The following is a 15,451-nucleotide window of genomic DNA, read 5'->3' as shown; positions in this document are numbered from 1 at the left end:
AACAGCACTCCAAACACAGGTAATTAACACAGAGGCCAGAGGTGTTAAAGAGCATGATGTATTCAGATAAGAGTAAATTATTTAGTATAGTTTATACTGTAAGAAATAAGGTTGACAGAAGACAGACTAAAACATTCTGTATGCCACACTTAAGAACCTGATTATTATCCTCTGGTCAACAAAAATCCATAAGAGAATTTTAAAGGAGAGGCTCATGATCAGGTTTATACCTTAGACCAAGGTCTAGGTCTTTGTCTGTCACCAAAAGAAGTCAAACATATTTTTACATTATGCTACGGTTAGTGTGGATCTCAAACATCATTTATGCTAATCAATGCTTAGAAACTGGTGGCTATTAGACCTTTACTGCTTTATTATTTAATGTCCTTTTAAAGAAGCATACATTTTATTATATCACCAAGTTGTTTATTAAATATTTTTATAACTGTATTACAATAAAATTTGTCTCCTTGGCAATCCTGTTTTAAGCATTTAAGAACATTATTCTAAAAAAAAGGGTCCATGGCCTTCAGACTGTCAAAGGCATTCATAATACAAAACAGATTAAGAACCTCTAGTCACCAAAAAAAAAAAAAAAAAAAAAAAAAAAAAAAGAGAGAGAGAGAGAGAGAGAGAGAGAGAGAGAGAGATCCAGAATATAGATATAACTAATTAAAGGGTAATCTCTTTTTCTGTTGCCATCGGTAAACTAAATACAAAATTAAAATATACTGTAATCAATCCTACCTTTACGTCAGTACCATCTGTGGGCATAAACTCTTCATATATATATGAGCCTGTTTTTCGTACATTGCTTTCTGGGGAATAAACACTACTTCTACTGCCAATCTGAAAACAAAGATGTCCATTAATATAAAAACTAAATTATTCATCTCATTTTATTAATATAAACTTTCACCATATTTTTCCATCTTAGATATTTCCAAAAAATTTTTTTGGTGCACAAGTATTTAACAACATTTACTATACAGTTGACGCTGTATTATTTTCTACCGTAATTACAATTTATATGTAAGTTAAATAGCATAAATATACAATGAATGCTAAGAATAATGTTTCTTAGATTCAACCATGTTGTTGCATGTAACCTGGTTTGTTCACTTTCTCTACTATAGAATTTTCCACTGTGTACGTACACGGAATTCATTCATTAATGGATATTTCGGCTGTTTTCTAAGCTTTTGTCAGTAGAATAGTTTTGCTTGGAACATTCTTATATGTGTCCCATGTGCAAGAGGGTTTCTAATGTATGTTCTACAAGTAGAATTACCAGGTGATAGAATTGCTAGGTGCTCATATTCAACATACAAAGATAATACCAAAATCCTTTATGAACTGTTTTAACAATTTAGAGTTCTTTTAGCACATATATTAGTTCCCACTGCTCTACTATAATTGGTATTGTTAGACTTAATATTTGCCACTCTAATGGATATAAAATAGTATCCCACTGAGTTTTTTCTTTGCATTTCCATGATTATAAATGTACACACATTTTAAATCTTAATGTATTATTAAATTATATTGCTAAGAGGCTATATTAACTTGCATTCCTGCCAACAACATGTGGGCTTGTGCTTGTTTTCCAACTACCTCAATCTTTTAGATCTTTGGCAATCCAAAAAGTAATTCAATGTCATTAACTTTTAGACTTCATTTGCATTTATTTTATTATGGGTGCAATTTTTTTTAAATCTTTAATATTATTTTTTATTATTACTTTTTATTTTTTTTAATATATGAAATTTATTGTCAAATTGGTTTCCATACAACACCCAGTGCTCATCCCAAAAGACGCCCTCTTCAGTACCCATCACCCACCCTCCCCTCCCTCCCACCCCCCCATCAACCCTCAGTTTGTTCTTAGTTTTTAAGACTCTCTTATGCTTTGGCTCTCTCCCACTCTAACCTCTTTTTTTTTTCTTCCCCTCCCCCATGGGTTTCTGTTAAGTTCCTCAGGATCCACATAAGAGTGAAAACATATGGTATCTGTCTTTCTCTGTATGACTTATTTCACTTAGCATAACACTCTCCAGTTCCATCCATGTTGCTTCAAAGGGTCATATTTCATTCTTTCTCATTGCCATGTAGTACTCCATTGTGTATATAAACCACAATTTCTTTATCCATTTATCAGTTGATGGACATTTAGGGTCTTTCCATAATTTGGCTATTGTTGAGAGTGCTGCTATAAACATTGGGGTACAAGTGCCCCTATGCATCAGTACTTGAGTATCCCTTGGGTAAATTCCTAGCAGTGCTACTGCTGGGTCGTAGGGTAGGTCTATTTTTAATTTTTTGAGGAACCTCCAAACTTTTCTAGAGCGGCTGCACCAGTTTGCATTCCCACCAACAGGGCAAGAGGGTTCCCGTTTCTCCACATCCTCTTATGGGTGCAATTTTGAGCATACTGTCATGTATGTAAAAATTATTGGTATTATTTTTGTCTATGAATCATCCATCTTGGGGGCTATTTTTCTTCTCTCTCTCTGTTTTAAATAGGCTCCATGCCTAATGTGGGGCTTAAACTCACACCCTGAGTCGCATGCTCTACCAACTGAGCCATCCAGGTGCCCTAAGGTGCCATTTTTTCTTTTTTTTTTTTTTTTAACACTTATTTATTGCTTATTTAACACTTATTAACTCTGTCTATGAAAGACAGAGAGAGACAGAGCATGAGCAGGGGAGGGGCCGAGAGATGGGGAGATAACAGAATCCAAAGCAGGCTCCAGGCTCTGAGCTGTCAGCACAGAGCCAGACGCGGGGCTCGAACTCACAAACCACAAGATCATGACCTAAGCCTAAGTCGGAGGCTTAACTGACAGAGCCACCCAGGTGCCCCAAGGTGCCATTTTTCTTAAATACTGCTGATCTTTACCTGATTTCTCATAGGCCAGATACATAACTGGAAGATGCAAATGAAATCAAATAATACTCTTCATACTTTGTACCTAGAAATTTTGCATGCATCACATTAAAAAATAAAATAATGCCTTGCTTTTCTAACAAAGAAGAGTACCAGTTTTCATTTATTCCTAAATGATACATTCTTAGTCTTAATTCTATTAAATACTTGATTACTTTTAGTAAAATTTGCACAAAGTATGAAGAACAGTATTCCCTGGGATAACAAAGGTTTACCTTCCGAAAAAGTCTTTGACTCCCACCACCAGCAGATGTTGGGTAGTAAATGTAAACATTATGATCCTCTGCACTGACTGGCTTTTCTACAAATGGCTTTTGAAAAACTTCACCATTTACTTCTACATGATCTTCACCTTCAATCAGATTGCACTCTAAAAGTCAAACAGAACATCAGGAAAAATTACATACTGTATATTATCTGGAAATAGTATTATTATTGAAGTTTTTACTACAATGGAGATTACAAAGAAAAGTAAGCTTGGATAATATATGATTTGATTTTAGTTAAAACTATTTATGCAAACAACATACATCAACATCTATGATCTATGACATTAAAAACTATAGTTTTTCTTCAAAATGTTATGAACCTGTCATTTCACCTTATCAATCCACAGAATACAAAGTTAGATAGGAAATGACACCAACAAGAAAGACTGAGAAATAATTTTAGAACGCTATCATCTTCTGAAAAATGTAAGGGATCATTTGTATCACAGATACCATGAAACATGAAATTATTCAGGTTACTAAAGTAACCTATACAAAGTAAGCAAGCAATCTAATTAGGAAGTTATTTTTTTACCTCTAGACAAATGAGGGAAGTTCCCTGTTACAGATAATAAATGCTATATTTTGTTTTTAATAAAAGTTGCTTTTAGATACAATAAAATCATCAGAATTCCCTAAAATACTCTTATCAGAATATTAAATCTTAATGCAGATAAACATTTATCTTGGTTTTTTTAGACTGCTATATATAACTTACATGGTATGTTTTAGATAACCAGAAAAATGAAGCAAAGGGTGCTTTAAGACATTAGTAGGTAATAATACTCCAAAGTTCCTAGTCATCAGAAATTTAATCACAGCATTCTAGTGTGAAGTTTCTAATGCTTAATTCAAGAGTCACAGATAAATCACTTGTTTACACTAATCAATACAAATTTATTAAGCACATAATTTAAAAATTCTTCTTTACATTTCCCAAATAGATGTCAAATGCAAACCAAAGAAAAGTAGGATATATAACTCTTAAATTATTACTGGGTCTTTTAGCTTATAGTGCTACACTTCAACTGGACATAATACTTAATTGGTTCATTTCTTTAAAAAAAAGTAAACAAAATACTATGAATTCTTCAAATTCCTTGTACTTAATTATAGAAGGGAAGTGGCTCAAAAGTATGTTGAGTGACAAAAGGCAGCTCGCTCAAAATCTCTTACTCTTACCTTTGGGATTATTTGGGTCACGGTTCAAAATTGCGTAACGTGGAAGTAAAATACCTTCAGCCTGAAGAATACTGTATACTTCTCTCCTGAAAAAAAGGGAAAACATCCTTTATTGTTTTATTCTATTTCACGAGTACATTATTACTATTGTATTACTAAAAAGGCATGGATATCAAGCCTTATTTTTTAAACAAAAATTTGTCATTTAAAGTATTGAAAAAATATGTATTCAAAGGAAATATTATGCAATATTAAAACAAAAACGTCTGCACAATACTTTATGTGGCATATTAAAATACTAACATTTAAAATTGGGAATGTAAATGCATAAAAAGAAATGGTCAAATAAAGTTGCTATAAGCAATGACAGAATATTACCTAACCATTAAAAACTTTATACCTAAAGAATATTTAATGGCATGGGAAAATGTTCATTGTATTGTAAGAGAAAAGTGACCCTGTGTAAAATGTGAGTGCATGTACATATTGCTTTCTGTATGAAAAAAATATGACAGATATGGTGGCAGGGTAAAATCCTTCCTTGATGCTTTTATTTTCCAAATTTCTTAAAGTAAATATGCATTTTCATATATATGCATATAATATATAAGCATGTATTAATATGGAAATCTAGGAAAAATGTTTTAAAGTTTTAGATATCAATAATGTCACTATCTGGAAGAACAGAATACCAGAAACAAAAAACCATAAGGCCTTATAGTTTATAAAGTATTTTCATACACATAATCTCATATTGTAATGTTCACATAAAGGAAAATCAAATGTTGGTGAAATCATAAGGGTAGCCATCAGAGTGAAACATCAAACAATATAAATAAATATATTTGCATTTTACAGTTTCTCTTGGAAACCCATGCTTTTGGCCTGTAAAATGAATGCTAAGATAGTGAGGTATTTTTCAAAACAGTTGCACTTTACCATTAAAAATAATCTAGTATAGTCCTAATTTCATCATCAGTCACCATGACAGAGAAGTTGTTCATAATTTTCAGTGGTTCAGTAGACTCCAGAAATTAAATAAATCTGGTTTAAGTCCTCGTCCCACTATTTGCAGGACTACTTGTGACTTTGGGCAAATCAATTCATCTCCCTGATTTGCAAGATTCTTCATCTACAAAATTGGGTATAAATACCTATTCTTAAGTATTATTTAGAGGATACCAAAATTAACGTATATGAAAACACCTGATGCCATATCAGCTTACAGTCTATACTAAAAAAATGTTAATTTTCCTTCCCTTATTCAGCCATCTCCATCACTCACCTATCTTGTATGAGATACTGCATATTCAAGTCATTGATTACAAATGGATTCCTGAGTTTTGCATAGGCAACTGCTTTGTCCAGTGGAAATCCTAAGAACACATATTATTAACATATTCTGTACAATCTCAAGATAAGTTGACATCTATAACTCTATCAATTTGAATTTATGCCATTTCTGATAAAAGGTTAGTTTTATTAATCACTACTTTCCATATAAATCATGGAAAAATAAACACATAAAACTTAACTTGTACTATTAATAAGTCTTATTTTTTCCTAGTTAATTTGATTGATAAGGCACAATAAGCTAGTGGTTATATAACCAAATTTAGACCACTGACACATTAGTCAACACCTGATTATTCAAAGTCAATGATAAAAAGTTAAGATTACCTCATACACAAACAGAAATCTATATATAAATAAATATATCACAATCACTTGGTAATTTTTAAAATATATATAACTCTTTTTCTCACTTTTAAAATTTGATATCTATACATATAAATTGTTGATAATTCAAAGAATTTATGCATCTTTAAAATAGTAAAACAAAAGTTAATTCTCTTGCAAAGATATGCTCTAAATATAAAGTATATGAGTAGAATCGTACTTGCTGTTACTTGTTCAACGTTAAGATATCAGAAATTAACTCAAAAATGACTAGACTTTGGTAAAATTACTAATTACAAGGAAAATAAATCAAATGGCAGATATAGTAAGAGGTCTAAAGTATCTAAAGCATTTTAATGATTCTACTATGCTGTCTGTATTGATGCTAAAAGCTCCAGTTTTATCCATCAATACCTATTACTTAGAGATGGTAAGGCAGTATTCCCTAGAGGTTAATATAACAGGGTCCAAAGTCCTGGCTCCATCTTTCATTAGCTACGTGATCTCGGGCAAATTTACCTAAAATCTCTCAGCCCCTGATTCACAACTATAAATGGGTATTTTAACAGTCTTACCTAGTAGTTTTTGGAGGAACTCCATCAAGGAGTATACATAAAACACTTAGCACAGTACCTGACATAATAAGCTCCCAATAAATATTATTATTCCTTAAATGAAAATATTTTAATGAATATCTAATTGAAGAAACAGAGTAAAAATCATTAGGTATGCATAACTTTAGAATTTAACTATAGCATACTATAGTATACCTGTGAAGACGCTGTGTTTTGTAGCATTATCGGAACGGTTGGAGAAGTTAAGTACTAAGGCATACTGAAGTTAAAAAAAACTAAACAAAAAACCATAGTCAGTTAAAAAAGACTTATTCCTAAATTCCTTTTAGTTTTTAAAATGTAATGAAAGTACTCTATACCTAGAATCACTTGGCCACAAATTACAAACCCTTCTACTTTTGTAAGGATTCTCAGAAGAATTCATCACTTGTCATAAAGGTATCTCAATGTCTATGATTTCATGTTTCCTAACAGAACTCAGCATATAGGAACCCTTATTCAGTTCCCTGCTTTTGTTGTTGTTGTGGTTAAAGGGGACATTTCCCTTACCAAGAGACAGCATATGGGATATCACCTTGGAGAGCACCTAGTTTTTACAAGCAAATAAATAGCTCTGTAGGAAGAACCATGTAGTAGTAAGGGAAGAAACCTTACCCTCAAAGATAAGCTAATTTTCATATTCTCTGAAATAAAGGACTTCAGTTTTATAAAGAAGACCAGGGCCTTGGCTTCTCTATAGGCTATAGGAGCACAAGAAGTCTCAAACATGCTCCACCCCTTTCTGGCTGAAGACGTTTCTTGAATACCTAAGTAAAGTGAAACTTTAACACAGCTAGAGATTACATATTTTGGTAACAAGTTTGCTTTAATGTGAATTCATTTATAACTGAGTACATATCTTTTAAATTGTAGTTCTTAGCAAGAAATACATTTAATTCACAGATAACTGGGTAATAAAAATTTCAGATGTTCACTAATAATTTTGATTAGTGGGTTTTACTATGAAGGCATACTTTACCATCAAGTAATACTGAAGTTTAATTATATTTCACTTTGGTTTATAAAAGAAACCGAGTAAAGTCTAAAATTCAAATATTAAGCGCCTCAGAAATAAAATATAAAAATGTATATGAGGAAACATCATTTTCTATATGACAAAAGCATAGACCTTAAAATATTCAATAATTCAAGAATTCATTCTAAATAACTTAGAGTAACAAAGATATACTTTCAAAGAATTCATCAACCTATTTTTCACTATTTTTAATAGTGAAAACCGGAGACTAATTGTTAAGATACTGGCTAAATATGTTATAGTATATCCTCATGATGACAAGCTAAGATGTCATTAAAAATCAGGTCTCTGAAGAATGTAATGAAAGGAAAATAAACCTCGATATAGTTAATGGAAAATTAAATATAAAATTACATATACACTGTAATAGTAAATTTGTTTTTAAAAAATATACAGAGGAAAAATGGCTGAAAAGAAATATATCAAAATGTTAGCAACACTGATCTGTGAGAGTGGGTAAGTTTAATTTTATTTTTCTATTTTATCTAATAATCTACAATTAGTATGTATTGGTTTTATTATAAGAGGATAAAAGTAGTTCCCACCCCAATCTTTAATACCTTTAGAATGGAAAGAAATAAGACAATCACATAAAGGCCAGTTTTCTACTGGTTCATTCAAAATAACATCTTCTTCAAATACTACTACTGTGATATATTTAAATAAGGAGATCCGTTCAAGAATTTCCTTCATTGGTTTGGATTTGGATTTCTTTGCCATGGAACATATTCCAACCACAATCTGTCTTTCCGGCGGCTAAAACAGAAGGAAAACAAAACAAAAAAATCAGGTTGACTCGACACGAACTGCAAAGTAGAGCTATTTTAAATCTTGTTCAGAAGTAGATGAGGGATGTGATTAATACAAATGACACACTAACCAAAAAAGGCATTTTTCAAAATTACATTGTTATTATAATAAATAACAAATAGTTGTTTACAAAGGTTTGGAAAAAATTCTAAAACAATACACTTTCAGGACATCGTTACTATTTTCATTCTGATTTTAAACTTAAATACTCCTTTCTTGACTGTCTTCAACACTTGTTGTTCTCCTTACAAAAGAAAGGGGAAAATAAGGGCCAAAACTTATCTAATCCAAGTAAAAAGACCAATGAGAGTGAGATAAAGAATTCTCTTGCCTAAAATAAGATGTTCTGACTACAAAGCTGTACTACAGTGTTGAACTATTTTTTGGAGACTGAGCTTGAATAGGAGTTGGTCACCAATGACAACTTGGAAGAAAATTTTGGAGAACGCCAAACTGCTAACAGAGGTGTCAATGCTCTTTGAAGCTCCTATCTTTATACTCAATATTCCCATTAATGGTGTTGCTCATCTCTGGCACCCCTACTATAGCTCAAAGGCCATGGTTCATCCTGAAACTAAAAAAAGGAGGAGACAGAAATAATTTATGAGCAGCTCACAGGTTTACAAAACCACTCAAGATTCATTCTGAGGTCTCTGCATTTAAATAGTTAATAATTTATCAAATAAATAAAGCTGTGTCTAGTTTTTCTTTTTAGTTCTCCCCCTTCCATATTTTATATATTTCAGATGACAATATAATCCGTGCTCAAGTGTTTTACTAGACTCTCTCTTATAAATCTAAAAATAAAATAGGATAACATCAGATTTAAATTGCTATTCTTTATGCCTAAAATTAGATTTCCTCATTGCCTCTTCTAACTCATAAAATCTAGAGGTCAAATTGGTATTGAATTTGATTGTAAATCCTAACCTTCCCAGGATTTGCTGTCTTTCCACCTTGATTATCCACTTTTATGTTCCCTTATTCAATTATTTCCTGATCAAAAGCCTCTATCCAGCTCATGATGTTCCTAATGAGTATTTCCCTAGCCAACAAAAGTACTCAAGCTAAACCATCAACAAAACAAAAAAGGCAACCTACAGAATGGGAGGAGATACTTGCAAATGATATGTCTATTAAGGGGTCAACTTCTAAAATATACAAAGAACTCCTACAACTCAACATCAAAAAAACCCAAATAATCCAATTAAAAAATGAACAGAGGACCTTAGTCGGACATTTCTCCAAAGAAGACATACAGATGGGCAAAAGATTCATGAAAAGATGGTCGACAACACTAATCATCAGGAAAATGTAAATCAAAACCACAATGACACATCACCTCACACTTGTCAAAAAGGCTAGTATCAAAAAGACAAGACATAACAAGAGTTGGCAAGGATGTGGAGAAAAAGGAATCCTCATGCACCATTGGTGGGAATGCAAACTGGAGCAACCACTGTAGAAAACAGTATGGAGGTTCCTCAAAAACTTAAAAATAGCATATTACCTATTAATCCTACTTCCGGGTATTTACTAAGAAAATAAAAACACTAATTCAAAAAGATATGTTTACTGCATCATTATTTACAACAGCCAAGATATGGAAGCAACCTAAGTGTCCATCCATAAATGGATACACATGTGATGTATATTATATATATTACACATACCATATATAGTGTATATATAACGTATATATGTGTATATATACATATATATAGATATAGAATATATATACATGTATGTGTGTGTGTGTGTGTGTGTATATATATATATATATATATATATATATATATATATATATATATATATATCAGGCATAAAAAAAATGAAGGGGTGCCTGGGAGGCTCAGCTGGTTGAGCATCTAACTTCGACTCAGGTCTTGATCTTGCGGTTTGTGAGTTTGAGCCCCACATCGGGCTCATTGCTATCAGCCTGGAGCCTGCTTTGGCTTCTCTGTCCCCCTTTCTCTGCCCCTCCCCTGCTTGTGCTCTTTCTCTGTATCTCAAAAATAAACCTTAAAAAAAAAAAAAAAAAGAAAAAGAATGAAATCTTGCCATTCACAATAACATGGATGGACTTATAGGATATTATGATAAGTGAAACAGAAAAACATATACCTTATGATTCCACTTACATGTGGAATCTAAAAACTGAAAGAAATAAAAAAAAAAAAACCATCTAGACTCAAACACAGAGAACAAACTGGTGGCTCTCAGTGGGAAGGGGAGGTGCAAGGATGGGTGAAACACGTGAAGGGGATTAAGAGGTACAGACTTCAGTTATAAAATAGAGAAGTTAAAGGGATGAAAAGTACAGCATAGGGCATACAAAGTAGAAACTTTGTATGGTGACAGATGGTAACTACACTTATCATGGTGAGCATTCTGTAATGTATACAATTGCTGAATCACCATGTTGTACACATGAAACTAATGTCAATTATATTTCAGTAAAAACAGCATTCAACCTAACACTTCCTACTGTTTTACAGATTAAAAGGCTACTTTTACTTTATTTTATTTACTTTTATTTTATTTAATATTAAAATGTTAAATTTTGTTTATTACAGATCTATTTAATATCTACTCATTGGCTGAGATCAACTAGAAACTTCCAAGTTTAAAATGCACAAATAAAGCTGCATTATTAAGACAAAATCACAGAATTTTTCTATCAGGTAAAATTACGTGATAGCATGTAATTACTTTTTAAACAGATCTAAATTACTTTGTCAGATTCAATGTCTAAAATTAAATTCATACCTTTAATCTTAAAAACAGAATGACCTAGAACAAACCATTTTGTTCTATAGGTCAACAATCTATAGGTCAAATGAACCAAATTGAAGCTACTCAAAAGTGACAATTATACATCACAAATGTGAGTTCAATTTAATTAGTACCAATAGTCTAAGAATTAAACTAAAAGTTAAATATACTGAAACTACCTACACTCAAAGTGCTGTGAATCTAACAGGGATTACAGTAACAATGCAGTACATTATGATACATGGAATACAAGTATATGTGTTAAGGTATAGAATGGTACTGAGGAAGAAGTATTCAAGTTTACAAGGAGAAGGGGAAGAATGAATATGAATAATGAGCAGGGTTTTGAAGAATGAAAAACTATTCACAAGGTATCCCTTCCCAGAAAAGGGCATTCTATACAGATAAAGGAATATACCCAACGGCGAAGAGGCATGGCACAACATAGAAGAACACGTGAAAAGCAAAAATTTGATACTGCTAAAACATAAAAGGTAGAAGGGAAGAGAGACAAATAGAGTTCTGGATATAAGGGACAGAAGTCCTTATCTGGAAAAAGTGGACTTGATGGTCAGTGACATTCACAGTGTGTTCAGATGTACTCTAGTGAAAAGGGATAGCAGTACTTGAAGCAGAGTCAATAGCACTTCCTAGTTTAAGTCAGCCAGAGAAGGTCTGCTTTCCTGTTTTACTTATTGGATTCCTAGACAATACTTCAGATGAAGAAAAGCACTGCTCGTAAGAGAAGCTTGAAAATCATCTTTCCTGGGCTGAGGATGAGGGGTGGGTGGGAAAGGTTTCAAGTGAAAGCTGTCTGATTCACATTTCAGACACGCATAACTGTACTGGGAAAAGTATTAAATAATTAGGAAAAAAGATTTAAAGAATAATCTAATAGCTATTTTTGGTTTGTTTTTAACTACTTTTACCAAGTATAACAGGTTTGAAAACAAAATTCTCTTTCGAACTGGAAATATAAGGGAAAAAAACATAAGTTTGTATCTTGAATCAGTCTTCACAGTAAAGCAATGTCTATGTGTAAAGGGAAAACAAGACAAATGTTGAGCTAATATAGCTATGGTAAAATGAACATAATAAATGGGTGTTATTCCTGAAGATCCACTATGGTTATACATCCTAATAGATAAGATAAAAAAGAAAGTAAGACTTACACAGTTACACACCCCTGTGGATACTTGAGGTAGCCTCTCCTAGCCACACAGTTACAGGCTTCTGAATAGTTAATACATAAGGCTATCTGAGTCAAGCACCACTTGTATTGACAACATGACAAACTTAACGAAGCTAAGAAGTCCTTCTTTGTAACTTTAAAATGATTTCCTTCAACTTACTTCTTTCTCTTGACATGTTTTTTAGGTACTTCTACATACAAGAAATCCTTTGGTTTATGGCCCTATTCTTTTTGCCATGTTTTCAACTGAGTCTTGTGTCACGCTAGGCATACCAGTGAAAGACACTAGAATAAGCATCATTAAACAACTTAGAACTCTGACTCCTGATTGGATTTCTTGATGCAACATAGATTCAATAATGTTGTAATGAAACATGCTGTTTTAGTGCAAAAGACTTGCAACAAATTACTATGTGCAAAAATGGCTTCACAATTTAGACAGTAATAATTCACTTTAACAGTGATGAGTAAGAAGTCTATACTGTACTGGTCTTCTCTCACCAAACAACTTACAGACTCATCCTCTTCCTCCTCATCTTCATCTGCATGGTGGAAGAAATGTCGATAATTTCCTGAATTTATTTCTGTATCTTCAGGCCCAACAAAGAACCTGGGGGCTTCACTCATTTTTATTTCATTTGATATAGATATAAAGCACTATACTAAAATTGCTTTTAAATAAACCATTCTCTCTCTACTATACAAGGTCTGTTGCAGCTTGTTTTTGCTTTTACAATCACTTGAAATTGTGATGACAGTTAGCTGGCAAATGTTCTTCTGTTCTCAGATATCATTGCTTCATTTGTTGATGAAGTTTAAAAGAGAGAGGCTTAGTGCTTCAGTGAGTCGATGCAACAATCTTTCTACCTAAAATACAATGAAAAAATTAATTTTGGAGACTGTACTTCAAAAACATTCATGTAAAAGTAAAATGATACTTGTAAAATCATTACCAGTAATTTGATGCATACCTTCAAATACAAAGACATTTTCTTCCATGATATTAAAAAATTAGGCATTGATATTCACTTGATCTTAGCCAAAAGGCCGAGAAGCGATGGCATTGATATTCAATAATCTACATTTTAACAATTCAGCACTGATTCAAAAATAACAAAAAGACAGTAACAGTAACAAAAATACACAGTAAATTCTTTAAGTCCAAAAATATCTAATAAGTGAGAAAATTATTCAAATTATAACAAAATTCCATTAAAAGCTGAATTCCTTTGCAACACAGTTCAGTAATATCTGAATAGATCAGATCAATATCTGGGGGAAAAAAACCCCAGATAAAATGCAATGTAAATTTAAAACCCATTGACAACTATAAATCAATTTGAAAACTCATTAAATCAATTTTTAAAAGGTTTTAACTTGAAAGTTCAACTTGCAAACGAGGCTTTTTTTTATTTTTATCTTTTTTAGGGAACAAAACCTTTCTGCGTTCTAGTCTCAAAAAATACCAATAAAACGAGAGTAAAGAAAATATTTCATTTTAACAGCAGCTTTTGAAGTTTTAGAAGTCAAAAATTCTTTGGCTGAACTAATAAAAATCTATGGATTCTCTCCTCAAAAAAAAAAAATGTACAAGTGTAACAAATTCTGCAAAAATTTTATGTGATTGACACCCAAGCTTTCCACATAAACAGATGTCTATCAACATCAGTTCAAGAAATCTCATGTAACAGTGACATCTCAAAATATTCTTTACCAAAGTTGTTTACATGTACTTGTTTCTTGGTCACATTAAAACTAATTACTTACCAAGATGAAACTATATATCAAATAATTCATTGGATTACTGGTAATATAATAAATTATTTGATCAAATATTCTTAAGAGTTGGGAGTGTATGTTAGATAAAAAACTGTAAGGTGTAACTCCAAAACTCTTATTTCTAAAGATGTAATTCTAGTTTAATTGGTGGCTCCCTATTAAATACTGAAACCCTAGTGTACCTAGGCAGGCTTCATTGTATCCAATTTTCAAATTAAAATTGCATGGTGTTATGAAATTTAAAACAGTTTGTGATTAAAAAAGGTAGAAATACTTGTTCAAAAGACAAATGCTACTCAACTCCGATTTATAAATTGGAAAGTACCATGCTACTAAAGTATCGACACTCAAGGAAGTGGTTCTCAAACTTCATCATACATCAGAATCACCAGGAGGGCTTGTTAAAATACTAAAGTCTCAAAGTGGGAGCCAATACTCTGCATTTTTAAAATTCCACGGTGATGCTGATGCTGCTGGACTGGTAATCACACTTTGAGAACCACTGCTCTAAGAGCGCCTGGATGGCTTAGTCTAATAAGTGTCAGATTCTAGATTTCAGCTCAGGTCATGATCTCACGACCCCAAGGAGGGATTCTCTTTCTCCCTCTCTCTCTGCCCCCTCCCCTGCTCAGGTTCCCACTTGCTCGTGCTCTCTCAAAAGAAATCAACTTTTTTAAAAAGGAGAGAGAACCATTGTTCTAGACTTTGACAAAAGTGGGTTAGAAAGCTTTTTCTAATAGTTGTTCAGATCCGTATCCTTAACTAAGTTACTGAAACTCTCTAGCCACCATCTGTAAACTGTGATAAATTTAATAAATTATTTTGAAAACTAAATGCCAAAGCAGCAATTTAGCACAGGGTAAACATTTAGTAAATGTGAGGTGTTTCTTTTATTGGCTTTTATAATTAAAAAAGAGATTCCTGATCTAACTTAACTGGCACAGAACAAAGACAAACAATTTAGTTTAGAATGTACCTATTTACTGCCCTTGCAATGAAGCCACAGAAACTCCTCTTTGCCACTGCTTCTGCTGGAGACCTCATTACGTTTTCTAGTCTTACCACACTGCTTCAGACTGTCATGAACACTACTGCCTGGAATAAATACTCATCTTCTCCCCAAATTTAAGCTACTTAATCCTTAAAATGACAACTTGGATCATCCAT

General features: G+C 32.4%; 1 protein-coding gene across 16 annotated transcripts in view; it reads right to left on the bottom strand.

Moving 5' to 3' along the window:
* Window positions 1-15,451, bottom strand: part of PPIP5K2 (diphosphoinositol pentakisphosphate kinase 2) — a 71,163-nt gene that overhangs the window by 53,928 nt on the left and 1,784 nt on the right. For 14 of the 16 annotated variants that reach the window (XM_042990779.1, XM_042990778.1, XM_042990796.1 and 11 more), the window contains exons 2-7: window positions 13,019-13,372; window positions 8,289-8,484; window positions 5,684-5,774; window positions 4,399-4,484; window positions 3,163-3,317; window positions 748-849 (exon numbers count right to left, since the gene is read on the bottom strand). In XM_042990779.1, the coding sequence (XP_042846713.1) occupies window positions 748-849; window positions 3,163-3,317; window positions 4,399-4,484; window positions 5,684-5,774; window positions 8,289-8,484; window positions 13,019-13,132 (744 nt within the window). In that variant the 5' untranslated portion in view covers window positions 13,133-13,372. Of the gene's footprint in view, window positions 1-747; window positions 850-3,162; window positions 3,318-4,398; window positions 4,485-5,683; window positions 5,775-6,848; window positions 6,929-7,307; window positions 7,552-8,288; window positions 8,485-13,018; window positions 13,373-15,451 lie in introns of those variants that run through there. The other 2 variants (XM_042990799.1, XM_042990804.1) reach the window with 2 other exon arrangements.

This window comes from Panthera tigris, chromosome A1 (genome assembly GCF_018350195.1).
Source record: "Panthera tigris isolate Pti1 chromosome A1, P.tigris_Pti1_mat1.1, whole genome shotgun sequence".
Lineage (NCBI taxonomy): Eukaryota > Metazoa > Chordata > Mammalia > Carnivora > Felidae > Panthera > Panthera tigris.
Note: the sequence above shows the minus strand (reverse complement) of the source record. Positions and strands in the feature narration are given on the sequence as shown.